At 41.0% G+C, this 26,898-nt stretch overlaps 1 protein-coding gene across 4 annotated transcripts in view; it reads left to right on the top strand.

Annotated features, from left to right (window-relative positions):
* The first annotated feature begins 4,098 nt into the window (after nt 1-4,098).
* The window catches only part of CDS1 (CDP-diacylglycerol synthase 1), a 66,716-nt gene continuing 43,916 nt past the window's right edge, over nt 4,099-26,898 (top strand). For 2 of the 4 annotated variants that reach the window (XM_045079414.1, XM_045079413.1), the window contains exons 1-5: nt 4,660-4,774; nt 10,324-10,401; nt 17,311-17,497; nt 18,515-18,642; nt 23,895-23,991. In XM_045079414.1, coding sequence (XP_044935349.1) covers nt 10,355-10,401; nt 17,311-17,497; nt 18,515-18,642; nt 23,895-23,991 — 459 coding nt within the window. In that variant the 5' untranslated portion in view covers nt 4,660-4,774; nt 10,324-10,354. Of the gene's footprint in view, nt 4,775-10,323; nt 10,402-17,310; nt 17,498-18,514; nt 18,643-23,894; nt 23,992-26,898 lie in introns of all 4 variants that reach the window. The other 2 variants (XM_045079415.1, XM_004779362.3) reach the window with 2 other exon arrangements.

The raw sequence follows: 26,898 nt of genomic DNA, 5'->3' as shown, positions 1-26,898 counted from the left end.
CTCTAATCCTGGCTGCTGCTTAGCATCCTTTGTTTCTACCAGTTTTCTGTGTGGGTTCTTTAGCTTTCCCAACAGTTCTGTGAGCTTCCTAGTCTTTCAGTAAATTCCTCATCTGCCTACAACAGCCAGACTCGCAACAAAGAACCTTGACTGATATCTCTGGATATCTTGATTCCAGTTAACCATTGGGACTGCTGATTTCATTAATCCTACTACCACTGAAGGATAAAGCAAAAATTAATCAATGTGATAAGCTGATGATTTCTTTGTACTTATTTGCAAAGTGGCTCTACTCCATTTTCTAATTTTTACCCACCTCACCAAAGCAATGCCAGCATATCCTGTCTGCTTAAAATATTCTGGGGGAGTTGAAGCTTCAGTAAGTTTAGAAGTTGAACACTGTTCTTGAGAAATGTAGCTTTTTAAGAATATAAATAGTGATCACAGATAACATTCATATAATGCTTCAATGATGAGAACATGCAGTTCTAAGTATTTCACATATATTAACCAATGTCATCTTCGTTAAGTATTCTAGGAGAAAAATATTATAACCTTTATTTTCATTTTATACACCTAGGACACTGAGGCACACGGGGATTAAGAGACTTAACTAATGACACAGACCAGTAGGGGGCAGAGCTGGGATTTGAACTCAGGTTGGCTCTAAGAGTCTTGTGCTTGCTTAGCTGTTGAAATAAGATGCCCTCTCTCAGAAGTTATTTGTTTCTGCTACTACCTATTTGCAGTACAGGGTGGACCTGGTAGAATTTGAAGTATAGAAACTTACCTTTCAATCCAAAACCTGGGCAGTTTACATACTGAACCTCAGGTGTTTTTTTCCTTGTAGAGTGGGAATAATAGTAATTGTCCTGCCTACCTCATTGGTTGTTGAATAGAACAAATAATGTATGTAAAATGCTCTGTGAAGTATTGCATGAAGAGTTATTACTTAGACTTTGAATAGTCATGTCAGTTAGCATATGGCTACATGTTCCACACAGTGAACTGGGTGAAAGCTAGAAGATGGCAGACTAGAATCCATGGCTGTCCATATACAAAACCTGTGCTTCTAACGACACCTCTGTACTCACTCCTCTGGTGCTCAGTCACTGTAATATTTGGTGGTATACCATTGATTTCCTGTGTCATTTCATTAAAAGTAAGAATGTAAACATAAATTGCCCTTCAACAATTTCCCACAGAAATTCTCTGGTAGGCCTGTGTCAGAAATTCCTACCTCCAACTTACAAAGTGACAGAGGGCAACAGAGAAAGACAGGTCAGGTGAGGAAAGCTATAACATGGGTGTCCAAGCAATTGGAAATGATGCTTGGCTGAGGAAGATTTATTCTTCCCCTGGCAAGCTGGGGACATTCCTGTCAGGAACTTTGGAGGCTCCGATGTGGAAAGGAGCTCAAATTCCCACAACAGAAGAGAATGTTTATAAATCTGGGAACATTCTGAGGATTCTCAGGGGAGACAGTGGTAACAGGTCTCTCCATTTCATCCATTTACCACTCCAGGAAAGGTCTGTCCATCTTTGAGTAAAATCAAACTAAAATAAAAAGCGTATAAATAATAATGTTAGTATTCTCCCTCTTTCGTCTCTGCAAATCCCTTGTGAAGGGTTATAAATCATTCCAATATTACCAAAGTAGAAAATCTATAAACCAACCAAGAAGTATTGGCAAAGTGTCTCCTTTGTGATTAGTCCAGCATGTGTTAGGGGTTTACATGATGCCCTTTACCAGATGAAACTCTCATAAAACTAACAGGTGAGGAATTAGAAACCATTACATGCCAGATTTGTGTCACCAAACACAAGCTCCTCAAATGAAGAAAAATGAAAGATAACACAAAAAGGCACACCTGAAACGAATGTAGCATTGCATGTCAAAAAAAAAAAAGACACCAAGAAAATCTGAGAACATAGAGCTCAGGAAGGCCATTTGTGGTTGACTATGTCATAATATATCTTCAGTAAAATGTACAAGTCATTACTGGGCCCCCCTTTTAATATGTATTAAAATCAATCATTCTCTTTTCATATAAAGTGATAAAAGACAAGTGAGTACCTATTTAAGACTAAAAAAAATCTTTTCATTACAAAACCACAAATACCATATGTCTTTCCCTGGTTATGCTATACCTTTCCCACTCATTCATTTCTTCATTCACTTCTTCAACAAATGTTGAACTATATGGGGATGGGGGCCAGCACTGTGGCAATGGCTTGGCCTGAAGATGAATAAACTATGGCTCTTGCTGTCTGGACTCAGTGCCATCACTGGACGAGTGGCAGTAACTATAACAAAGAAGACAAAGAAGTGACTATCCCAGCTGAAATCCAGAAAGTAGGCCGAGTTTAAGGAAGGGTGAGGTAACATAGTAAACCAGTCTATTTTGGGAGTCTCTGAACTGGTCCCACTTTTCCTAGGTCAGAAAGTACTATTTCTCCTTTCATGCACTTTTGTCCTCTGTGGTTTCATCCTGCTACTTCTCTCACTCTCTTTTCCTCCTGCAGCAAAAGGAGAAGAAAGTCAAAGGAGATTTCAGGTTGACTAGGAAAAGGGGAAGAAAGAAACCGTTCAGGTACCTTGCTATGCTATGTATCCATTCCTTGAGGCATGGGGGAAAGGAAGGACTGGGTTCTGAAAAAGTGAGACTTTAGTTTCAGAATCATGTATGAGCTGGAAGGAACCACAGAGGCCATCCTCCCTAGTATACATTGAATACTAGTATCCTAGTATCCTCAATTAGTCATTGACGCTTAATGACTAATTCAAGCCAATGACTATCAGGGCACTAGAACTCAGGCTTCTGAACGTCCATGAAGGCTAGAATGGACAAGTGGAGCACTTCTAATGCCCCCGTTTGCAGAGTTGGGTGAAGGAGCTTGAGATAGAAACTTCACTACTGCCTTCAGCAGCCTCTTCAACCTTATGTACTTGACAAGCAGGAAGTCCTTCATGTCTGGTCCTCCAGAGAAATGGAGGACAATTGTTAACTAGTCAGCCCATAGTGTTCTGTTTCTTAAAGAAAACCACACCATGACCATCACTCAAAGGACTGGCCCAATTTGGTGAAACAAAATGATGTCTCTGTGCGTTGGCTTTTTAATGCATCCTATTGTGACTCTTTAGTTTTGTTATTAAATTTTCAGAACAGTGTGTTGGTAATGGTCTTACTTATTTTCAATGTGTTAGTAATGACCTTGATAAATTTGATTTATTGATTTATTTCTCCTAAGGGCGTCATCCTGAACGTTGTTCTGTTTGTGCGATGGCCTGTTTCCCTCCACTTCCCCCCACCCCCGATCTGTCAGTCTATCACAATGACCAGGTGGTGGATACATGTCAAGAAAACTAATCACCTTCTAACAGGATTTGCAATGGAATTAATGCGGATCTTGTGCTCTCCCAGTTCCAACTTTAGCAGCCCAAGGTCCATGACTGATTAGAGATTAGCTGGTTGGTAACTGCACCCCGCGGCATTTTAGGGTCTGGGTTCTCTCTTTGGACCCTAGGCAGTGAATTTTGTGAGATCCAGTACTCGAGTTTCTAGGAGACAGAGCTTGGGTTTGAGACTGAAACTGACCAACCCATCCGAGGACACTCAGTGGGGTAAATGCATCTCTCCAAATCTATTTTCAAGGTCATGACACTGGGCTAGAACGCGGCGAAGTCAACGAGTCCAGCCTGCCAGACAAGTTTCTGCTTCTGGACGCCTCTGAAGCTCCGGCACGCCGCGGTGGACCAAGCTGATGCGGCCGTAGAGTCATCTGAAGGGGGGGGGGGGTAGTGCATACTGCTGTCAATATTTACCAGGCGTCTTCCCGCAGTTCTTCCAGCCTTCTGGCTCCTCCGGGACGAGGCCACAAGCTCTCAACTTCACCGCTAAGCTCCGCGCTCGGCCCAACTCCCCGCTCCTCCCCTTTTCTCCAACCCGCGCCGCTCCCACCTTTTCCCAAGGCCCCCACCTGTGTGCGTGCAGAGACGGGGGTGGAGCCGTGAGGGGGTCGTGACGTCACCCCTCCGCGGGGGAGGCGGGGCGGTGGGAACCGCAGTGCAGCGCAGAGGGGAGGGCCGGGGCGGGGCCTGCGGCGCGTGACCTGGCTGCGGGAGGCAGGAGCCTGGAGAAAGGTGTAGAGGGGCCGGGACCAGCGGACTCCGGAGTCCGCAGGCGGGGCGGGGAGTGCCTGGGCAGAGGCGGCGGGCGCCCGGTGAAGCGCTAAAGCAGGTCACGCTTCCTCCTTCCCTCCCCGCCCCTTCTCCTCCTCCCACCTGGGCCTCTGCGTGGAGACGCGCACCTGGCAACCGGCGGCCCTGCCCCGCCGCGTCCCCGCCTTCTCCGCTCGGGCGGGGTGCCCCGAGCCTGCCCCGCACCCCGAGCCGACCCCGGCGCTGGCGCTCGCCCCTCCGCCTCTGCCGCGCTCGCCGGAGGCGGCCTCGAGCGCTCGCTCGTTGATGCCGTTTTGGGGGTGACCCGGCGCGACGGCGGCGCCTCCATGGTGGGGGCGTGTTAGTGGCCGCGACTCTGCCGGACGTCGAGTGCGCGGTTGCCAGGGGGGCAGAGTAGCCAGCCAGTGCGACCCCGCGCGCAGCTCGGGTTTCGGGGCGCTGGAGGAGGCCGCCACGGCCGCGCGGGAGCGGGAGATGTTGGAGCTGAGGCACCGGGGAGGCTGTCCCGGCCCCGGGGGAGCGGTGGCGCCGCCACCCCGCGAGGGAGAGGCGGCCGGCGGCGATCACGAAACCGAGAGTACCAGTGACAAAGTAAGTGAAGCCGCGAGAGGCGCACACCTGCGCCCCGGCTAGGTGCTGGTTTGGGCCGGGACACTTGGGAGCAAGGGTGGGGCCCAAGGAATGTCTGCTGAGGCGCAGACTGCCCGCTGCGCCTTCCTCCGGCCTGGCATTATTTCCTCCTTAAGTGGGGTTGCGAACCCGGGCACCAGAGATAGTGCGTTTCCCGGGATGACCACGACCGCTGCCCAGCATAGCTGGATGATTCAACTTGATTACAATTTAGTTTCTTCCCATTCCGGTTCCCCTTTTCGGCATCCGAGACGGACAGGAGAATCAGAGAGGAACCTGCCACCGTAGGAGCTGCCACCTAACACCTCCGCAGAGGAGCAAAGTTAGGAAGGATTAAAGTTAAGACATGCACCTTCATTTCTTCACCAACATGTCATTGGATCCTGACGCTTGGCTTGTTGGGCTTGATCCCCCATAGGCACGTTTTCGTTTTCTCTGCCCTTTCAGCCGTTTGATAGATTTGGCAGGGGTGGGGGGGAGGAGCGCTGTTTAGAGTATCATACACGTGACGCAGTTGTAATCCTACAGCTTCCTTTGAGTTCAAGACAGTGCATTTTTTTCTGTCTGTAGTGGATTTCATTTGACCTGGTTTGGTAATTTATGAGAACTTCTAAATCCCATTCTATTTAAAGGCAGAGAAAGAGGCAGAGTTCAGATTATTCCATAATACAGTGGTCAAAATTGGGATTTGGGGAAAACAAAGCATTTTTATGAACTTTTAAACTAGATGGTTTATGAAATTGGACAAGAGAATAGATTGTTTCATAAAATCTGTTTATACAATTCCATTATATTTTAGAAGCTCAAAGCTCTTAATTTAGTTCCTAGAAGCCTTGTTTTTTAGAAGCAAGTCTTGCAGTTTGAGTTACAGAAGTGAAGTAGATTATCCAAGGTCAAGTCTATGGCCTTTTGGAAGTAGGTGTTTCCTGATACCCTTAATTCTGGTTTGTACTGTTGTTGAAACTCACTGGCAGTTCTGATTTGGGGAGGGTTCCACCTGCAACTTGATGTTGATGAACTTGATGTAACCCACATTTCAAAGCCCTGGTAGGAACCTCACAGGATATCATGAAATAATAAATTTACAGTGACTTTAGGAATGAAACTTTAGAATCAGTGGAATGACAGATCCTTTTATTTTCTACCCTTGATAGCAGGAGGAATAAAATGAGAATCTGTGATAGAACATATGTGTCAAGGAATTACACAAAGTATAACAGTTTCCAGTTACTGAAGGTTGGTGTTACAAAGCTAGAAACAGTAGGCTGAGAATAGTCTTTGTGAAAACTGCCTTGGAAACTAGACCAAAAATAGAATTAATTAGGTTGGGATTTGTTTTGTTTTAGCACTGATATAGTTTAGAATCAAGGAAATATCAGCTTCCCCATGTTGACTTCCTTAACCAGCAGAAGCTAACAAGCTTTTAATAAGAGAAAACATGTTCAGGAAGTCATGCATAAAGTAACTTTTGAATGAATTTACTTAACACCCTAATGTATTTAAAATGGGAAAGACTATGGTTTGATTTAACTCATTAGAACTGTTGTTTCTAGCTATCTGTGGTCGGGTTACCTCACTGCATATTTATTTATTTATAAATACTGCACTGTTTGTTTTCATTAATATGTACCCAGCTGGATTTTGTTTTCTGAGAGTAGATGTTGCTATATGTAACCCAGTCTGTTAAGATTCCTTAAACAGTGATGAGCACTTTCAAACTAACATATTGCTGCACGCAAGAAAGTTTATCACAAGGAACTCTTGACTGGGCAGGCTCTGAGACATTGAACTCTATCCCCTATCTGTCCTTTCTTATCAGGGTGTATATTTGAATGCACCTGTATTTCCAGGTCAAGGGCTGTTTTAAAATCAGTTTGCACATCAGAAGCTGGTTAATATTTGGTCCATTTAAACTATTTAAGTCCCTTCTCTGTTCAAGTAGAAATAAAGGCAGAACTCTTGGGGAATTAATGAAGTGGAGAAGGTATATTACATTCTGCTGCTATAGTACAGTCCTATGTCACTTTGTGGTCTTTTTATAATAGTGTTAATATGACATTTTCATTCTTCAGACCTGGAGACATGCTGGGAGAAGGCTCTGTGCTCTGGAGATTAGCCAGTGAAAAAGTCAGTCTTACCTGCAGGGGAATGTTTCTAGTTGTTAAATGCTGGAGTAATACTTGAAAGATCACAAGACTAGTCCCTCAAGGAACCTCCCAGGAGACATATGAGTTAGATTTATTAGAAGTCTGAACAAGGCTCATTGTTAGCACAGAGGGCATATTTGGACTCTACTCTGGAAACAACAGCAAAAGCTTTAAAGAGGAGGTGAGGGTGGAGCTTGGAATGAAAAGATGCCTGGGGACTCATCAGGTGTGCAAGAGTTGGGGCAGGATATTCTAGGCAAAGGACATGAGGAACTGTTTCTTGAGTCAGCACTCTAGGCACAGGGAACTGAAATTAGCTTCATAATACTGGAGCATAAACTGTGTATGTTTGGGAGATGAGGTTGGGAGATTGGAAGTCTTGTGAAGGAGGTTAGGCTTTATTTTACAGACCCTGGCTAGCTGCTGGAGTGTTTTTGCAGAGGCATTAGCCTATCATTCTAGCAGCAGTCAGGAGAAAGTTTTGGAAGCAGGAGATACCTGCTGCAAAGAAACCAGATAGGAGTGTATCCCAACTTGTATAGAAGGAAATGATGAGGGCTTGTGCTGGATCTGGTAGGGGCAGGGAAATAAGGGTTGAGAGAGAATGTGTAATTTAGATAATGGCTTTGGGACCTACACTAGGGTGATCAGAGTAAGAGTAAAACAGGAAGAGCCTGCTGGCAGGCATACTTTGATCCATAACTTAAGAGGTTTTAACAAAGAAGCAAAAATTTGGGGTGGTTTTGCAGGTTGATAGTGAGCATGAGTGAATTGGGCTGGGCAGGGTTTGTCATTCTCTAAAATGAGAGAGGTGATTCAAGGTGGTGTTGGGAATTGAGATGAAAGATCGGGTCTGGAAATGTCAACTTTTGATTAGAATAGAGAAGGGAGAAAACTCAAGACTGAACCTTGAGAGGTGCCCACGTAGAAAGCAGAGTTGTAGATGTAGGGAAGGAACCAAGATAACAAGATCCTGCGAACTAGAGGAAGAGGGATTGCTTAGAGGATATCATCAAATAGTATTTAGGAATAAAGGTGAAGCATAGAACACTGAGTGGGGAAAGATCGTAGTAGAAGCCAGGTTTTAGGTTGAAGAATGTGAGAGGTGAAGTACTGGTTATTACTGTCAGGAAGTGGCAGTGAAGGGGAGTGAGTTCACGATAGCAGCTAGAGAGGATGTTCAAGTGAAAACTTCCTTTTGCAAGGAAGGGAAGATAGGTATTTTAGTGAAAGAAGTCAAGTGAGAGTGAAGATGCTGAAGGGGATGGGCAGACCTGGGAAAAAGGGAATAGACTTGGTGCGGAGAGTACAGAAGATGCGGGTATCCAAGGAAAGGAAAGAAGGAAACGAATGTGGATATAGAAACATTTTGAAGAGCAAAACCACAGAGCATCAAGGGATCTTAGAAATAATTTAGTTCAACCCAATCTTTATATATATATTTATGTATTAAATATTAAATGTATTATATATTTTTTATTTAATACATTTAATATTTAATATATATGTATATATATATTTGAAAAGAATAAACTTGGTCAAGTGTGTGGTTGTTATTCCCCAGAATGACCTAGAGCAAGCAACAGAGCTGGAACTAGAAGTCATCTCTGACTGGGACCTGTTTGGATTATTATTTTAGGTAGTGTGATATGAAGGGACCAAGAGGCAACTAATAGAATTATCATGCAGTGAAGATTCAATTCAACTAAAATAACATGAATTTGTTATGTTGCCAATTAGCATAGTTCTTAACTCAGTAGCAGTATTGGTCGTAATAGTTGATGCTTGTAGAGTGTTTAAAGTTCACAGAGTACTTCTACATTATCAAGGAGGAAGACTTTCCTCTGCCCTTCAAAGTCTTCCTAGTTGGACTAAGAATGAAAATGACATAAGACAGATTAACAGGACAAAATAAACTTTATTTTTATATGTACAGGAAATTGAGATAGACATGGAAGTTCTTTTTTTTTTTTTCAGCTTGTATTTATTTATTTGACAGAGATCACAAGAAGGCAGAGAGGCAGGCAAAGAGAGAGGAGGAAGCAGGCTCCTTGCTGAGCAGAGAGCCCTATGAGGGGCTTGATCCCAGTACCCTGGGATCATGACCTGAGCCAAAGGCAGAGACTTTAACCCACTGAGCCACCTAGGCACCTCCTAGACATGAAAATTCTAAAGATGAGCAACATGAGTTATATGGTTCAGAAGGAGAAAGGGGTATGTATATATAGTATATAAGGGAGGGGGGTAGGGATCTGGGATTTGGAGGGAAGGAAGGCAATTTTCCAGAAAGATGAAAAAGAGTAAAAGTTCAATAAACAAAATGTTTGCTGGGCCACTGAGAAATAATGGGACATGGAGGACTTTGATCAAACAGGCGTAGCTAGATTCCTATCAGACTTAGTTCATGGTATAATATAGTTATCTGTGGTGATAGCTCTCTACCTGGAGTAGGTCCTTGATCTAAATTCTATTCAGGCGACTTGGTGTGGGGTAGATAAAGAGGTTTTTTTCCATTCCTCTGGGTTTTGATTGCTTTTAATTCAAAATAATCTTTGTGTCAAAGTAGCTCATCTTGGGGCTGTCTGCTCTTGGTAACATCTTACTTGACTTGTTCCTCACAGCAGCTATGAGTGTTAGGAGTAGCCACCATTTAATAGCTAAGAAGGGCACCAGGTGTGATTTCAGCCTGGAAATGCCAGGTCAAGAATGCCAAAAGAACGAACATATAAATCAACAAGGCCCGACCACAAGTTAGGAAGTTAGGGTAGATGGGAAAGTGGACTTAAGGCCAGAGTGGGTTCTTGAAGCTCTGGATGGATTGAGAGGGGTTGAGCAGTTGGAAGTCAAGCTAAGACCTGATTTCCTGGACCAAAGGTAGGAGAGAAGGGGGTGCGTATGGAAGTTGGGCTAGTAAAGGGGGCGCATGTGGAATAGTGTGCTGTGGGACAGAGCCCCTGGCATGCTTATATGTGAGGCTGCTACTTCAACACGGATTTTGGGTTGTGAGGTTGAGGGTGAAACAGTCTGTTCAGTTAATTTCTGTCCTTCCCCATTTCAGATGTCTGTAGTTTCTTCCATAAATAACTTTAGTATTTTTTAAAACAAGTTTTTAGTTTTGGAACTTGTGTTTCTATAAATTCTGCATTTTGGCACACTTCTCTGTGGGTTGTTTTAGTATCAACTGTAAATGTAATAACCATTTTCTTTTTTATTTTTTCATTTAAATCTAGGCCATTAATAAATACTAATATTTAGATATAGACATCTAGAATACTTTTTAGACTAATACTCCCCAATTGTTGATCAGTTATTAGTCAATATTACCACCTAAGTAATTTTCCATGATTCTTTTGTCATTTGCAGCATATTCATTTTATTTAACAACATTTTTTGAATGCTGGCTCCCCAAATGTCACCAACCAACCAATTGATAAGACAAAGGTGAGTTTATGACTTCCTGCATTGAGGGAGAACAGCACCTTAACAGAGCATTGGCTGAGTCTTGGAGTGGGAAAGGCAGGGTTAGATTTTAGTGAGAATTGGAAGTTTGGCTTGAGGCAGGTCTTTCAATGCAAGACTTATTTAGGATTGAGTAAAGATCACAAGTAACAGTTTGGGGTTGGTGGCAAGAGTCATGTAATGATTTTAAGGCAGAAGTTCAGAGAATCTTAAAAAGAAATTTATTTGTTGATGCTTCCCCTTAAAGAGTTGCTGTGTATTTCAGAAGATCTGATTTCCAGATCGAGTGTCCAGGAATAGTACAGTTCTGCTTATGTAGACAGTCACATTTTAAAGTCATGTTAATGTATGCGGTAAACTTTTGGAGGTGAGGGTGGGTAGTTTCTTCTCCTGTCTTTAAATTATGCTTTATATTATTCTTGGGACTTCTAAAGAAAATCCTGGTGTCCCCATGTGAGTTTTTACTTACCTTTTGTGGTCTTTGGTCTTAAAACAGTTTATTTTCTTAATATTTTGAGAAATTTTGTCTTATGATGTCATCAGCCTCATCAGGCTTTGGATGTGTACTATAATGAAACTTTTTGATGCAAAAAAATGTTTTGTTTGTCATAAATGTACTGGGGGAAAGTGGGACAGTTTAAAGTAGTACCCTGGAAAATTATCTCATACAGAAGAAGTATGTTGTATACACGTAAAGTATGATTATCCTGTATGTTTATGTATATGCCTTTTTGTAAAATAGAACTTCACATGTTTCTTCATGCATAGCACAGCTAAAAACAAAGGTTTTTTTTTTTCTGTTTTTCTTCCCTCTGTGGTTAGGAATGTCTTTAAAAAAAATACAGGTTTTGAGTCACGATAAGGAAAATAGGTCATTTAAGAAATTGTATACAGACATGTTTCGTGAAGCTTGCATCACTTCTATGCATTCAGTAAATACTTGTTGGATGCCTATTATTTTTGAGGTTCTGATTAACTGTTGTCTTTTTTTTTTGTGGCTCTTTTTGTACCTTTGAGAAAAGGGGTGAGGCCGAGATTTGTTTGTTGCTCAATAACTAATAGTAGAGTATATCATAATTTCTTGGACTGTGGACTTTAACTATATGGAATAAAAGTAATAAAGTAATTTATAGTTTGCAAAATATTTTACTTGTATATAATGCCAACTTGAATCTCTTAACAGTTGTGTGTAGACAAGGGAGATGACCTTGGTTTACACCTGAGGGAACCTAAATTCCTTTCCCAGGGTCACATGTATTAAGAACTGGGATTTACCCTGAATTTTCTGAGTAAAAAAAATGTAAAGGAGAAAATTATGTGGCCCTAAATTTATAAGATTAATTAAAATTTACTAAGGAAATTTTTGTTACTTTTACCACTTTGTTTGATTTTTTGAAAACTAATTTGGCTCTTCTGAATTTAGTTAGAACCTTTTAGCTGAAAACCTATAAATCTGTGATTTTAAGCACGTGGATTCAAATCAACAAAATAGTTTCTAGGGGCCCCTGGGTGGCTCAGTCAGTTAAGCATCAGACTCTTGATTTTGGCTCCGGTCATGATCTCAGGGTCATGAGTTTGAGCCCCACATCAGACTCTGCCCTGGGCATGGATCCTGCCTAAGATTCTCTCTCCTCTTCTCTCTCTGCCCCTACCTCCGTGACCTGTGTGTGCAAGTGTGTGTATGTGCATTGTGCTCTCTCAGAACAACAGCAAAACACCTAATAGTTTCTTTTTTTTTAAGATTTTATTTATTTATTTGACAGAGAGAGAGAGTAAGCACAAGCAGGGGAACTGGCAGGCAGAGGGAGAGGGAGAAGCAGACTCCCTCCTGGGAGCCAGATGTGGGACTTGATCCCAGGACCCTGGCATCATGACCTGAGCTAAAGGCAGACGCTTAACCTACAGAGCTACCCAGCTGCCCCCCAAAATAGTTTCTTATTCACTTATTTTGTGATTCATTAGGAGAAGAAATCCTTAGTTTTAATTTTATAAGTGTTTATACTTTGATTCATTTAGTTGGGAAAGTTTCAGAACCGGTTTGATGAGAATTATACCACATTTCGAAGTGACTCTGGAAGAGCAACTAATTTCATTAGTGACCAATTGATTATTGATCACAGGCCAAGTTTAGGTATCTTTCTAAGTGTTTACTAATTTTCTTATCCACAGGGAGAGGTCAAAGTTATTTTTCATATCATGTCATTGAACATTTGTTTGCTTAAGACTCAGAACTATCCACACTGTAAGTTTTCTTTTAAATATAAAATTGGAGTGCACAGAAAGGGAGAAACAAGAGTCTAGGGCAGCACAAGGAGCTCATAGCAATGGGAATTTAAAGCTCCTTTGTGCTAACTTGGTGGCTAGGAAAGCGGTGTTGCCCTTCTGCTTCCTGGTTATGCTCTGAGTTCCCTTTGTTTGCCAGTGCCTATAGCCAGCTATCCAAGAGTTGTGTGTAAGGCTGATGAAGCCAGCCTGACCTCAACGTCTCTCTGGCCCAGGTGGGACCAAACCTTGGCAGTTAAGATTAAGCTCAGTACCACCTTCCTTTTCCAAGCAGATTATTTGAAAATAGTGTAGTGCAGTGGGGCAGCAAATGTTTATTAAGCCCATCTCAGACTTTACATTTTACCTTGAAATACAAAAATCCAGATCCGGAAAACAAATTTCGAATCATATCTCTTTCAAGTTTTTGGCTTTTCTTTTCTTTTCACCCACTTACTGTCCATACTTGAACTGTTTCTGTGTTGTCTTTGAACAGCCCTGGGGCGCTATTCACATAAGGTTTAATGTAAATGGTGCCCCTTGGAATTTTGCACGTGGTGGTACTACTTATAATAATATATATTGTTATTAATAAATATAGAATTGGTACAATTCTTAGGCACCTAGGTAATTATGGCTTGAACTTTATATTCAGTATTTCCTTCTCTTGATAGGTTCACAACATATTTGTATCTCCAAACAGTGTATTTTTAAGTTTTGAATTTTTTCCTAGCTTTTTAAAAAAATTTTTAAAGATTTTATTTATTTATTTGACACAGAGATCTCAAGTAGGCAGAGAGGCAGGCAGAAACAGCAAGGGGGAAGCAGGCTTCCTGCCAAGCAGAGAGCCCAATGCTGGGCTCAATCCCAGGACCCCGGGATCGTGACCCGAGCAGAAGGCAGAGGCTTTAACCCACTGAGCCACCCGGGTGCCCCTTCCTAGCTTTTTATTATAAAAGTTTCTACTCTAGAAAAGTTAAAAGACTAGTATGGTGATTATCTGTACACTCAGCACTTAGACTAAACAATTGTTAAGATTTTGCCAGATTTGCTTTATCTTCCCATATATGCATATGCTAGTATTTAGTTAATGACCTATTTGAAAGTATGTTGAAGACCTTGTCACTCTTCACTTCTAGTATTAAATCATGCATCTCCTAAAGACAGTCTCCTTTGTAACCACAATACTATTATCATTATCTAAAAAAATTAACTTTCTTATTTGCAGTTCATATTCATATTTTCATATTTGCTGCCAAGTGTGTATTTGAGATTCCCCTTTTCCTCTGCCCTTTCCCTTCAAACCAAGATCCAGTCATGGTTCACACATTGCAGAAAATATCCAAGGGCAGATTTAATCACCCTTAGTGCATGTAAATCGTTCTTCCTTCCAAAAGGCAAGAAGAGCTAAAAGCATTATTTCTCTTAGCCCTTAGCCTGATGGAGGGCCCAGCACTAATTAGGATTTCAGAGAGAATGCAAATTTGTGGTATTAGTAATATTTTACCTTTGAATAGAACTTCTCAGATTTCTAAGTTTTTTTGTATTATCCCATGGATTTTGCCTTCAGGGATCTTTACTTCTGATTTGGAACTTAACACCCATATGAATGAAAATGTAAGATGTATGATTTTAATGTATAATGAAATTGGGTGTCATTGGGGGAAATCAGAACAAGCCAAAAATTTATCAACGACTTAAATCAATGTTTTTAAAGTGTTTTGCTCTTATTTTCTAAGTTTACTTGCACTATAGAAATTAAATTTACAGGGTAATAAAGAAATTGATTTCTTCAACTTTCAGCTGTCATTTCCTAGACATATTTTCATTAAAATTTAATATTTGGAAAATAGTAGTCCTTTGTGGTCAGAATCCTTCATTTACATAAATAAGTGCATCTGAGGTCCCACATGAGGTAACTTGACCAAGACTTAGCTAGCAAGAACAGATGAGAACTTCTTATTATGTCAGCCATGAGGACAAGTTCCTCTGCTGGCCTCTTGGGATTTAAGAGGGCGGCCAGTGAATGTATTTTTTTCTTCTCACAAAGCCTATGGACTCCTGGAAAATGAAGATAACCAAACAAATAACTTTAATAAACTAATAGGTAAGAATTAGGGGGATTGTGGGAACACAGTTGAAGAACAGCCAACCTGGAGCTGGGGGTCAGGGAAGAGGGAAGACATTTCCAAAGGAGATGACCTTGAAGCTGAGGTCAGAGGATGGATGGGCAGTAGCTAGGTTTGAGAAATGGGGAAGAGAAGATTGGAGCTGGGATGAGACCAAGAGAGAAAGTGTAAAGTTGTACTTTGTACATAGAAGAAACATGTGGATTCAGGAGAGGATGGCACTATGTGTGAAAACTGGGGAGTCATCAAACAGTGGCTGGAAGAGCAGGGTCCCATGTGAAAAACAATGCTAAGTAGTTTGACTTTATCCTGGTAATTTTGGTAGGCGGTGAAGTGGTAAATCAGATTTGCAATTAATAAAGACGCTTTTTATGTTGAAAATGAATTAGAGGGATGCCTGGGTGGCTCAATTGATTAAGCATCCGACACTTACTTTCAGCTCAGGTCGTGATTTCAGGGTCATAGGACTGAGCTCCGTGCTCTGCAAGGAGTCTGCTTGACATTGTCCCTCCCAGGGTGCCTGGGTGGCTCAGTTGGTTAAGCAGCTGCCTTCGGCTCAGGTCATGATGGGCTCCTGGGATGAAATTCCACATCGGGCTCCCTTCTCAGTAGGGAGCCTGCTTCTCCCGCCACCTCTCCTCCTGCTGGTTTTTTCTCTCTCTCTCTCACTCTCTCTCATGCTTACTCTCCCTCTCTCTTTCAAATAGATAACATCTTAAAAAAGAGAGAGAGAGAGATTCCCCCTGTCCCTCTGCCCTTGCCCCTGCCTGTGCAAATGTTCTCTCTCTCTCTCTCTCTCTCAAATAAGTACATCCCTAAAAGGAATGGATTAGAGAGGGCAGGGGGATGAGCTGTGTGAGAGAGGGTGATGCTCAGCAAGGGTAGAACAGTGGGTGAGGATGGAGAGGGAGGGGAAAGATGAATGATAGGCTTGGGCCCAACTGAATGAGTTTTGGTACAAGGAATTGCAGGTGTTAAGTTGATAGCCAAGTTTCAAACCTGAGTTAATTGTTGAACTGTTTTGGTGGTGGTGTTTTCACCTGAGTAGGGGATACAGAATGGGCAGCAGGTTTGGTGTGGAAACGATAGGTTGGTTTGCTTATGTTGGATTTCAGGTGATGTTCATGGAACACCCACACACCGGGAAATGGAAGCTAGAGATGCAGGTCTATTGGGAATTAACTGAGTTCACAGAGAGATGAAGAGGCAAGCTACCATGGAATCACCTGGTGTAGGGCTGGAAGAAAACAGGGCATAAGGGGAAAAGTGGAGGATTGTCATATTTATATTACAGGCTTGAGAAGAAGCCCCTAGGGAACACCTAATTTGGTGTTCTTAAATGTTTTATGTTCTGTTTCATGGCTCTAGTTGGTCATTGTAGTACTAGTTCCTTCTTTCCTGGGATCTCCAATCACACTCATTTTCCTTGCCAGTTTTGGTGTCTTTGTAACAGAGGATCCACACCAGAAACAGAGAAATCTGAGAGTCTCTGCTGTTCACTGCAGTATTGAGTAACGTTGCTGTAAAATGTCATTATTTCAGAATTATCTTTTATTCATTAGTTACTAGAATGGAATTGGAGAAGCCTAGTTAAATCTTAAGTGTTTCATTTTGTGTTTCTCTAAGGTATGTAAAATAGAAATCAGAAGTTTAAATAATAAAAATGAAAGCAGATCAGCTATTTGGAGAATGTGTGCATGCGAGGGGGGGTTGTGGCATGTACCATTATTGCCAAGTAGAATTTCAAGTGTCTTGCTGAGATCTTTAGTATTTGGAGAAGTGCAGTTTGAGTTCCAGTGCAATGCTTTTGTTTTATGGGGAAACCAAAGGCTGAGTTTCTTAACCAAAGGGTTAAGTAATTTGTGTTTCATCACACTAATAGAGTAGAAGTGAAATTAGTGCCAGCAACTTGTGGTTCCTAGTCATACTCTTTGGGCGACATGGTGACGTTGCCTTAGGGAACCGCGTCCATTAGTCACCGTCTCTACTACTGCTCACACCATGCCAGTAACACCGGGTTACTGAAGGATAAAGAAGAGTAGCAGAGAAAAGGTGGGGGAGTCATGTGTTCCATTGTTCTGGATGTCAGAGACATGCTGGCAAGTCAGACTGACAGCAGGTGCTCTGAGATTTTCAGCATCTCTCTCTGTTTAAGCTGCTTTGGGGACAGATTACTCTGTCACAGTGGGAATTCGGCATATCCATTTCATTTGTCATATTTGGTATAATGACACATTTAAATTAATAATTGTTTAATAAGAAACTTATAGTTAGTCAATGAAAGTTTATTACTGCTTTATGAAAACTGAAAATACTCCCCCATGGCTAAAATTTTATTTGGTGAGCTATTTAATGAGGAATTGGAAGACTTGTTTCAATCATAATCATAGCTTACTACTGCTTTGACTTAGGTCTCAGCATTATATTAAATGCTTTTATTTTATGGTTGAAGAAACAGGTAAAAGGCTAATGAGATTTCCCAAAATTTTGTTGCCCATAGGGACGGAGCTGGGTTTGAAATTCCTGAACACTCTGAATTCCTAGGCACTCTCATTCCTAGGATCACTTGTGGCCCAGTGTTCTGCTCAGTGCTCCTTCTACTTGTATTCACCTGTATTTTCATCCTCCCCAGTTCAGCCCCATTTGCTTCAGTTTACTCATCTCTAAACCACTCTCCCAAAGCACACGTATGTATAGCACTCTTTACTCAAGGTTGCTTGGTGGGTGGTGAGTTTAGGAGAGGGAAAGACATAGGAGTAGAGACACATTATGGCAGAACAAACAACATCACGCAGCTCTGTTTCGTTTTTGTTTTTGTTTTGTTTTTTCCTAAGATTTTATTTATTTGACAGAGAGCACAAGCAGGGGGAGTGGCAGGCAGAGGGAGAGGGAGAAGCAGGCTCCCCACTGAAGAAGAACCTGAGATCACGACCTGAGCCAAAGGTAGACACTTACCAATGGAGCCACCCCAAGGGCCCCAGGCAGCTGTGTTCTTAAAATTCCTTGGCCACTCTATACCTGGAAATTCCACAGTGACCACTTTGTCTAAAGGCCCCAGTATACACACACAGCTCCTGTGCATGTACTCTAGAAGGCAGTTTGGGCTTTAACTCACTTTATGGTGAAAAATACTACCATCAAAGCAAATGCTTTTGATCCTAATTACTTATCAGTAAAACAGAGATGATAATATCTGTTTGACATGCTTCACTGAGATTGTCTCTGTAGGATCTAATAAGAATGAGGGAAGTGGAAGTACATATATACATATGTATATAATGCTGTGCCAGTGTAAGAATCTGCTTTTGTTGATGCTTTGATTGTAATCAGATAAAAAAGGGATTGTGCACAGTTGGTCAGAATTTACATGGAATTAACCCCATGTTCTCCCCATTAAGTAGCAAAACAACAAACATTTGATTCTTGTTGATAAATTTCTGATTTAGATACTGTAAGAAGTTTCTTTTTGTATCTTTTGTTTAAACTAATCCTTTATATTGATAAATTTTAGCAAATATCATCAAACTTTCCTAACAGGGAAGTAAAACAGTGCTTGGTTATTCAAGATAAGTTAATAGTTGTTTCTTTGTTTCAAGTTACATAACTGAGGTTTGACACACTGAGCAATAAACCTTGTATTGACAGGCATGTCCTTTTTTCTTTTTCAATTTTGCAAAGTGATTTTCCTTTTTCTTTAATTTTAGGAAACAGATATTGATGACAGATATGGAGACTTGGATTCCAGAACAGATTCTGATATTCCTGAAATTCCACTATCTTCAGATAGAACCCCTGAGATCCTCAAGAAAGCTCTATCTGGTTTATCTTCAAGGTATGATGGGAGGAAGATGACTGTAATGGGTACTCAAGAGGAGTTGTGAAGTTATGCTGGTTGATGTCATAAATCTCACTTTTTCTAAGTTTTGAAGCTGTGAAAGGAAGGCTTATACTTTTTCACCATATGTGAGGCATGGTACTCAATGCTTGATGTACCTTCTTTCCTTTAGTCCTTACAGTCTTGTGAGGTATGAAAAAACCGAATCTGAGAGGTTAACTGAGGAAGGTTACAGAGCTAGGATGATGCAGACCTGGGATTCTTGCCCTAATTTGTCACATTTCTCCAGTGAGTGATCCATTCACCACATCAGGTTACCTTTTCTGGTATCGGAACATCTAATAAAGAAAACTCCTTCTCTGTTCGCTGTTTTTCAAATGCCAGATAGAAATAGGTCATTTTTTTCTTTTAACTAAGTTTAAAATTATCAGCCAAAACTCTGCAGCCCTTTATTTACCAGCTTTGGTTTTGAATGTTTGGCCACCACCAAATTTGAGCTACTCTTATATTGCCCTCCATTGTATGCTTCACTAATATGAGCTATGAAATTTATAAAAGCAAAATAAATACAAGCTTTTATCCAGATCAATGTGTGAAATCTTAAATGTTGGTATAGAACAGTGTTTTTCCAACTTTTTTGACTATGACACACAGTAGGAGATACATTTTACACCATGTCCCAAGAGACACACAAATGTGTATTTTAACTGTTGCAAAAATATTATGAAGCAGTTCTTGTATTACTATGCACGATACCCTCTGATTTCTTTTGTTTGATATTCTATATTACTAAACAAAAATGCTGGATGTGACTTACTAAGTTGATTTTACTACCCCATAGGTCATAACAAAAAACACTGGTTAGTCATATCTAATAAATGTAATGTAAGTTTTTATGTTTTTAATTCCTAGCAGATAACCATATTAGAATAAATTGGTTCAAACAGAAGTTTTCATATTTTTTAACTAATAGAACAACTTTTTGCTGTTCATTACCAAAAACATGATTATTATTTTAATAGGTCTTGATCTCAGTTTTTCTGACCTCATTCACAGGTGTACGTTTGCTTTAAAATCTTACCAGGTCTATCTCAGGTCTGAAATTTTTTTATATTAATGTTACATAAGAATGATGCTGGATTCCTGTGTGTTATTTATAGTAGATTTTCCCTAATAATGAGGTTCCCCCCCAGGGTAAAGGAACAATAGCAAATCATAGCAGCTGATATTTATTGAGCATATGCTGTGTGCTGGGCTCTACTCCAGATGCTTCACATGTGTTGACTGTTCTCACAGCAACCCTGTAGCACAGGTTCAATTATATAAGCCTGTTTTACAAATGAGGACATTGAGGCGCAGAAATGTTCTGTATCAGGGGTCATGCATTTAGTAAGTGATAGAACCACATTGTGACCCTAAGTACTGTGCTCTGTTTATAAAAGAATTGGTTTTTAAAAATGAAGAATAAATAATAATATAACCAATATAACCAGTTTCAGTCTTCTCAAATTTTGCCCTAAGGGCTACATGAATGTTTCAAAATCCTAGGCTCTCTTTAAACTAATACCCAAAATGGTCTGTCTTCCAAAGATTTAGAAGTTGTAGATGTATGGGATTAAAATACTAATTACATTTAAAAAGTACATGAATGGGGAGGGGGAACTCCTGTAATCCTTCCCCCGAAACATTGATATTTATAGTATTCTGGTAGCTACTGTTTGAAACTTTTTTCCTTGTGTTTTGTGTATAATTATGTGGGGGGGGGTGTATAATATAAAAAATAACATTGTACTGTTTCCTACCTTTCTATTTACATTTTCATTCTGTGGTTTTAGGAACAACATCATTAAATATACTTAAATATTTTTAATGACTCCATGGTATGTTCCTTTTATGACCATAGTTCAGTTTACTCAACTAAATGGTTTTTGCTGGGCATTTAGCTGGTTTCCAAATTTTCATGATTAAAAACAACTAAATAATAAATGTATTAAACATTTTTCTTTGTAGCTAAGATTTATGCTCATTTTTAAGTCTTTAATATATAATTCAAATAGAGCGTAAGTTATTGAAATTGGAAGGGGCCTGAAGGTTTTCAGTTATTTGGAAAATTGTCCCAGTCTGGTTTGTGATCTTTGTGTGTGGGTCTATGGGAATGAATAGTCATTAACCAGTTAAGTCTGGTTCTGTCTGTTAGTGAAGCTCTTCTTCAGCTATCGGTCTAGGTTAGTAGTTCTCATCCAGGGACAATGCCCTGAGCCCCCCCCCCAGACTGCACCAGTGGACATGTGGCATTTGAGACATTGTAGGTGGTCAAGAGAGATAGTGCGGCTGGCATGCAGTGGGGAGAGACCAGTGAAGATATTGACCATCCTACAGTACACAGAACAGTTCTTCGTGACAAAGAATTCTCTGGCTCAAAATGTTATTAACACAGGTTGAGAAGCCAAGGAGATAACCAGACATAGCCTCATACTCAGTGCTCTTATACTGTATCATGCATTTTCCTTTTCTCAGGAGTTTACACACTTCCTGTCCAATTCCTCCAAAGGCTGATAGATGGATTTTCTCAAAACTTCTCTTTGCCAGATGGTCCATAAAATTCTTGTTCATTCTTGACGAGTATCTCTGTATACCAGTTCTTGGCTCAGGTGAACTGTCTTGCCAACCCAAATTCTTGACTCATGATGTTTGTGCCACTAGGAAGATAATTTTTTTTTTTAAAAACCTTGTCATTACTTTTGAAATAAAAACCACTTGATGTTTGTAGTAGCAGTACAACATGGTACATCTCATGAACAATTTGAGCAATAAGTGTATGACCACTTTGGATAATCACTTTTAAGGCTACTGCTTTATTATATGCTTTTTAGAAATCTCATTTCTTACTCACATTGGTCCTGGAGACATGAGACTTGAATGTAGTTCTCCTTTACTGATTCTGAGTTCCTTTTCTCAAAGCAATCATGAGGTGTTGACTTGGACTCAAAATTAAGACTTTTATTATGTGATCATGATAGCATGGCAAAAGAAATCAAGAACTTTGAATTCAGAATCAGGCCATCCTCTGGTTTTTAGTCACAGTGTTTTTTATCCCCCATATCATGCTCTGTTCTGAATTTAGTGGTTTTTTCTTAAAAGATGACTTTCAGTTGCTGCGTCAGTGGATATATATGTTATGTTTAGGTTCTTTTATGTGCTTAAATTTGTATTAGGTATTCATAGGAGATTTGGGGAATCCATTAGAATAATTAAGGGAATTAAGTCTTTAACCCTTGTTGGGGGAGAGGAATTTTCCTGGGAGGGGGGAAAAGCCATATAAAAGATAACCAGATAGGATATGTTCCTTGAGGGCTCAGGCTTTCAGTACCATAGGATTTTTGGATGATATGAAGAAAGTAGGTTTTCTGTTTAAGATCTCTGGTTCTCAGCAGCTACCATCCTCTGAAGTTCAAAGCCAGGCCTCTAACAAAGGTACACATGGACCTTGGCAACATCCGCCTGGGCACTGATTTCTGACACTTACGTAGTGTCCTCTTCTGTAGGTTCTGAACAATTCCGAGTCTGAGGATCAGTTTTAAAGGAGAGCTAAATATGCTTCTGGGTTTCATGCAGACAGGGAAGGATTATTATCAGGAGACTGGCTTTTGGTCCTTTATTTACCTCTGACTAACTCTGTGATCTAGCCCAGTTCCCAGTCTATTCATTAATACACAAAGAGTTATGTCTATAAAACTAAATGGAACCTTTCAGAGATAGCATTTTTTGACTCTCCTCTCACTTCAGTTCAGTCCTAAAACTTACGGTCTCGTGAGAAATTTATGAGTCTACATAGTTTGTTACACAGTAGAGGGAAATAAAGTCGGGTAAATACAATTTGACCACCTCTTGAAAAACCTGGGAAGCTAGATGAAAGCGTTTCGACTTAACTGTTGTTGGCATTTTAGATCTTGAATGCAAAAATGACATCATAAAAGGGATATTTAAGAAATATCTAGACTGTATAGGAGAGTGGTTGAAAGCAGGGAGTGTAATCAATATTTGATAAATGGATGAAGTCAGCAAATATTTCTTTTTGCAGACAGGAGAATGAAGGCATGTGCTTAGAACACAGTGTATAGTGTGTGTGTGTGTGTGTGTGTGTGTGTGTTACTATATGTTAAGATGAACCCAGATTTCTTGTAACATAATTTCAATGCTGTCATTTGAATTAATAGAAATCAGAGAGGTCTTAAAGAAAAACTTTACTGTGAGTTCAGTGTAGAATGCATAAAACCAAGGGGAAGAAATTTTAGATTCAGAAATATCATCCATATATAGGTATTATTAGCATCCTTTCAGTTTGACACTGTAGCTGCTGACATTTTTTCCTGACATGGCCACAGAAAGAGTGACATTTGTAAAGTATGCTGGGAATAAAGGGTGAGTCTCCTGGGTGTGGAGAGAGGGACACTGGGCAAAACCCCGGCCCTTCCTGGCAGCCAGGGGACCAAGGGAGATCAGTCTCAGCCTGGCAGGGCATACAACAGAGAAGTTCCCCTCTAAGGAACAAGCGAAGGCCCAAGGGTGAAGAAACACTGTTTCTCATACTTAAGGCCTTTGTCCCTAAGTGAGACAAGCCAGCAGCACACTCTGAGCCCTAGAAGGAAGTAGCCATCAGTCTGGTCTTGACCTCAGTGACTGACTTTCTTGTGTCTTTTTCATTTCATTGAAATCGCTGTGTTCTGCAGTTTCACTTCTGCATTAACCTTTCTTTAATTTTTCTCATTAGAAGTCTGTGTTCTCTGTTTAAACCACCTTAATGATTTTATTATTAATAAAATTTTATTATTAATAAAATCATTATTGTTTTTTTCCTACTACCCTAAAGGATAGTGCATCTTTTCGGAGGACTTTTGCACCTGCCTTCTTCCGTTCTGAATGCCCTGGTGGGATGTGCACATATCTACATTGACCATCTCACTGCCTAGCCTAGTGATTCATCAGTCACCCTAGTGATTAATCACACCAAATGAAAATTCGTTTCTTTCTTTGGCTAACATAATTTTTACACTTAATTTAGCTCTTGAGTAAGGGAACAAATGCTGTTTGTTCAATTTTTGTTTTTGTGGTTATTATATAAGGTGAAGTAAGGGTTTCTTAAAGTAGAATTAGGGAAAATCCATATAAGTCTGGTAATGCTAAAGCCACACAAAAAGCTGTAAGAAAGAATACATTAAATACTAACTTTATAAACATTTTCTTTGTAGGTGGAAAAACTGGTGGATTCGTGGAATTCTTACTCTAACTATGATTTCATTGTTTTTCCTGATCATCTATATGGGATCATTTATGCTGATGCTTCTGGTAAGTGTTTCACATTTCCCTGAGTATCTCTTGCTTTGTTTTTCAGCACAGATATGATTGAAGTAATTTGAGCCTGTCATAAAAAAGAAGGTAGTTCGAGGTTTGGTAACAGTGAATGTCATTCTTTTAAGCATCTTCTAGTTCATGAAATGAGTTGGACCAATTTTTTTCTGTTTGCAAAGTACCCATTCAGTGTGTTCACTCAGCAGAGACCAAGTATGCATAATAAATACATTTTGCCAGCATTAGATGCTGCTAATGAGTTCACACACACATCACTTTATCGTGTAAGACTCTTAGCCACATCCCTCACTTCAAAGAACTCAATCTAATGGCAGAGACATAGAAGTAACCATATGAATGAATAGTATAGTAAATAAGTGGGTGAGTGCTGTCATAGAACGTGTTGGTTGAGCACAGGAAAAGAAGTATCTAATCAGCCTGATATAGAACAAGGAGGACTTCCAGAAGAGGGGATGCCAACGTTGAGTCCTGAAGAAGGAAGAGGGCATTCCAAGGTGGGGACATCAGAAACAAGACATGGGGGTAATGAGAGAATGTGGTTTGTTGGCGGATTTGCAAGCTGTGCATTGGAGGTACCTAGGGATAAGACTGGAGAGGCAAGCAGAAGCCATTCTGGGCACTTGGGATTTTGTTGTGTATGGGGACTCTAACAAGTCCTGCTGCCAAACAGATATTTTAAGCTTTTAAATCATTCATTTAGCACATGCTTCCAGAGTGCCTGCTATGTGCCAGCCATTGCCCTAATTCTGGGGTATGATATGGGGTGCTGAGAAAAGCACACTCGTCTCTCCCCTCAGGGAGTTTGCTGTCTACACTTTTAAGAATGGATCAGAACTATAGTTACAAACTGCAATAAGCATTTGAAAAAAAGAAGAAAAAGAAGAAGATGCTGTGAGAGCAAGGGGGGAGCCAGGAAGTTTTCCAAAGGTGTTCTGTCCTGCATGCGTGCTGCACTTTGAGGCTTGAGCAGGTGAGGTGAGAGGGGAGCTTGGGGGCAGGGTGTCACAGCAGAGGACTTGCATCTATAAAAGCCTCGATATCCAAAGAAGCATGAAGCATCTGAAGCCCAAAGTGGTGGGAGTGAGAAGGAGAAAGGTGCTTGTTCACCAGGTTCATCCAGCATGTCTGGGTGCTGGCGTGTTCAGCAGGGCAGAGGGAGAGTCTGCTCTCCCCCAGATGCATGTGTTCTTCTTTTCTGCTGTTTCTTTTTCATCATGGGTTCTCCACTAGTTTAGCCTGTGTTGCACCCACTGCCCTGCTCTCGGGCTGCTCTCGCCCACGTAGATGCCTATCTCTCTGACCTGTCTGCTCCCTTCTGTGCTCAGTCCTGTCCATAGTCATAAACGTGGGCAGTACAATGTGGTTTTCCTTTCAGTCTATAAAAGAATAAATAAGTTCTGAAGTGAAATTAGAAGTGAGTGGGGAAAAATCCCATCAACTCCTAAAAGCACTTAAAGCAGCTCTTATTAGTACCATAAAGCCCTTTCACTTTCTTTTTGTCCCCTCATTAATTTTGTACTTCCTTGGGGATCTCAAGGTAACAGCGGTGAGTAAGCAATCACTCTCTCTATTCTGTTGTTGACATCACAGAGAAATTTTTCTTACAAAGAAACAATGGAGAATGGATAGGACACTTTAATGTGAGGGCAGAAGATGTTGAGCCTAAAAGCCAGATAGGCCAGTATGACCATTGTCCAGGTGTGACTCCCGGGGAGAGCCCACTCCTAGTCCTCTCAGGGTAAACCCACGGAGGGCAATGAGTGCTGGCAGCCACCACTGGCCTCAGAATTTGGGCCTTTCAGGAGTGAGTGTGTGCAGAGCACTTTTCAGTGCTGTGTGCTGAGTGGCAGGTCAGGGGATGAGGGATGAGTGATAGCAGACAGCTCTGTAAGGCTTTGTGGAGTACGGGACCTTTCAGCTGACCTGAGGTAGATCAGGGTGGAGTGAGCACTGTGAGCAAAGGTCTGAATGGCTAGATGAGTCAGGGAAAGGTGAACAATGCCCTTTTCCTGGAACACAGGGGCTTTGAACTTGGAGAACTAATTGGGGAGCAGATTCTGGAGGGCCCTGCAATACTATGTGAAGAAGTTTGGGATTTATCTGTAAAGCACTGGGGAGCCATTGAAAGTATTGGGGATCACAGTTTGGAAATTCCTCAAGAAATTAAAAATAGAGCTTCCCTATGACACTGCAATTGCACTACTGGGTATTTACCCCAAAGATACAGATGTAGTGAAAAGAAAGGCCATCTGTACCCCAATGTTTATAGCAGCAATGGCCACGGATGCCAAACTGTGGAAAGAACCAAGATGCCCTTCAATGGACGAATGGATAAGGAAGATGTGGTCCATATACACTATGAAAGGATGAATACCCAACTTTTGTAGAAACATGGACGGGACTGGAAGAGATTATACTGAGTGAAATAAGACAAGCAGAGAGAGTCAATTATCATGGTTTCACTTATTTGTGGAGCATAACAAATAGCATGCAGGACAAGGGGAGATGGAGAGGAGAAGGGAGTGGAGGGAAATTGGAAGGGGAGGTGAACCAGGAGAGACTATGGACTCTGAAAAACAATCTGAAGGTTTTGAAGGGCGGGGGGGTGGGAGGTTGGGGGAACCAGGTGGTGGGTATTATAGAGGGCACGGATTGCATGGAGTACTGGGTTTGGTGCAAAAACAATGAATACTGTTATGCTGAAAAGAAATTTAAAATAAAAGTTATTTCTAGGGTGCCTGGGTGGCTCAGTTGGTTAAGCGACTGCCTTCAGCTCAGGTCAAAATCAAGTCCCACATCGGGCTTCGTGCTCCGCGGGGTATCTGCTTCTCCTGCTCCCATGTTCGCACGTGCTCTCTCTCTCTCTCCCTTGAACAAATAAAT

The sequence above is a fragment of the Mustela putorius genome, unplaced genomic scaffold, assembly GCF_011764305.1.
Source record: "Mustela putorius furo isolate JIRA1106 unplaced genomic scaffold, ASM1176430v1.1 tig00000382_pilon_pilon_pilon, whole genome shotgun sequence".
NCBI lineage: Eukaryota > Metazoa > Chordata > Mammalia > Carnivora > Mustelidae > Mustela > Mustela putorius.
This window is presented reverse-complemented; position numbering and strand designations above follow the sequence as displayed.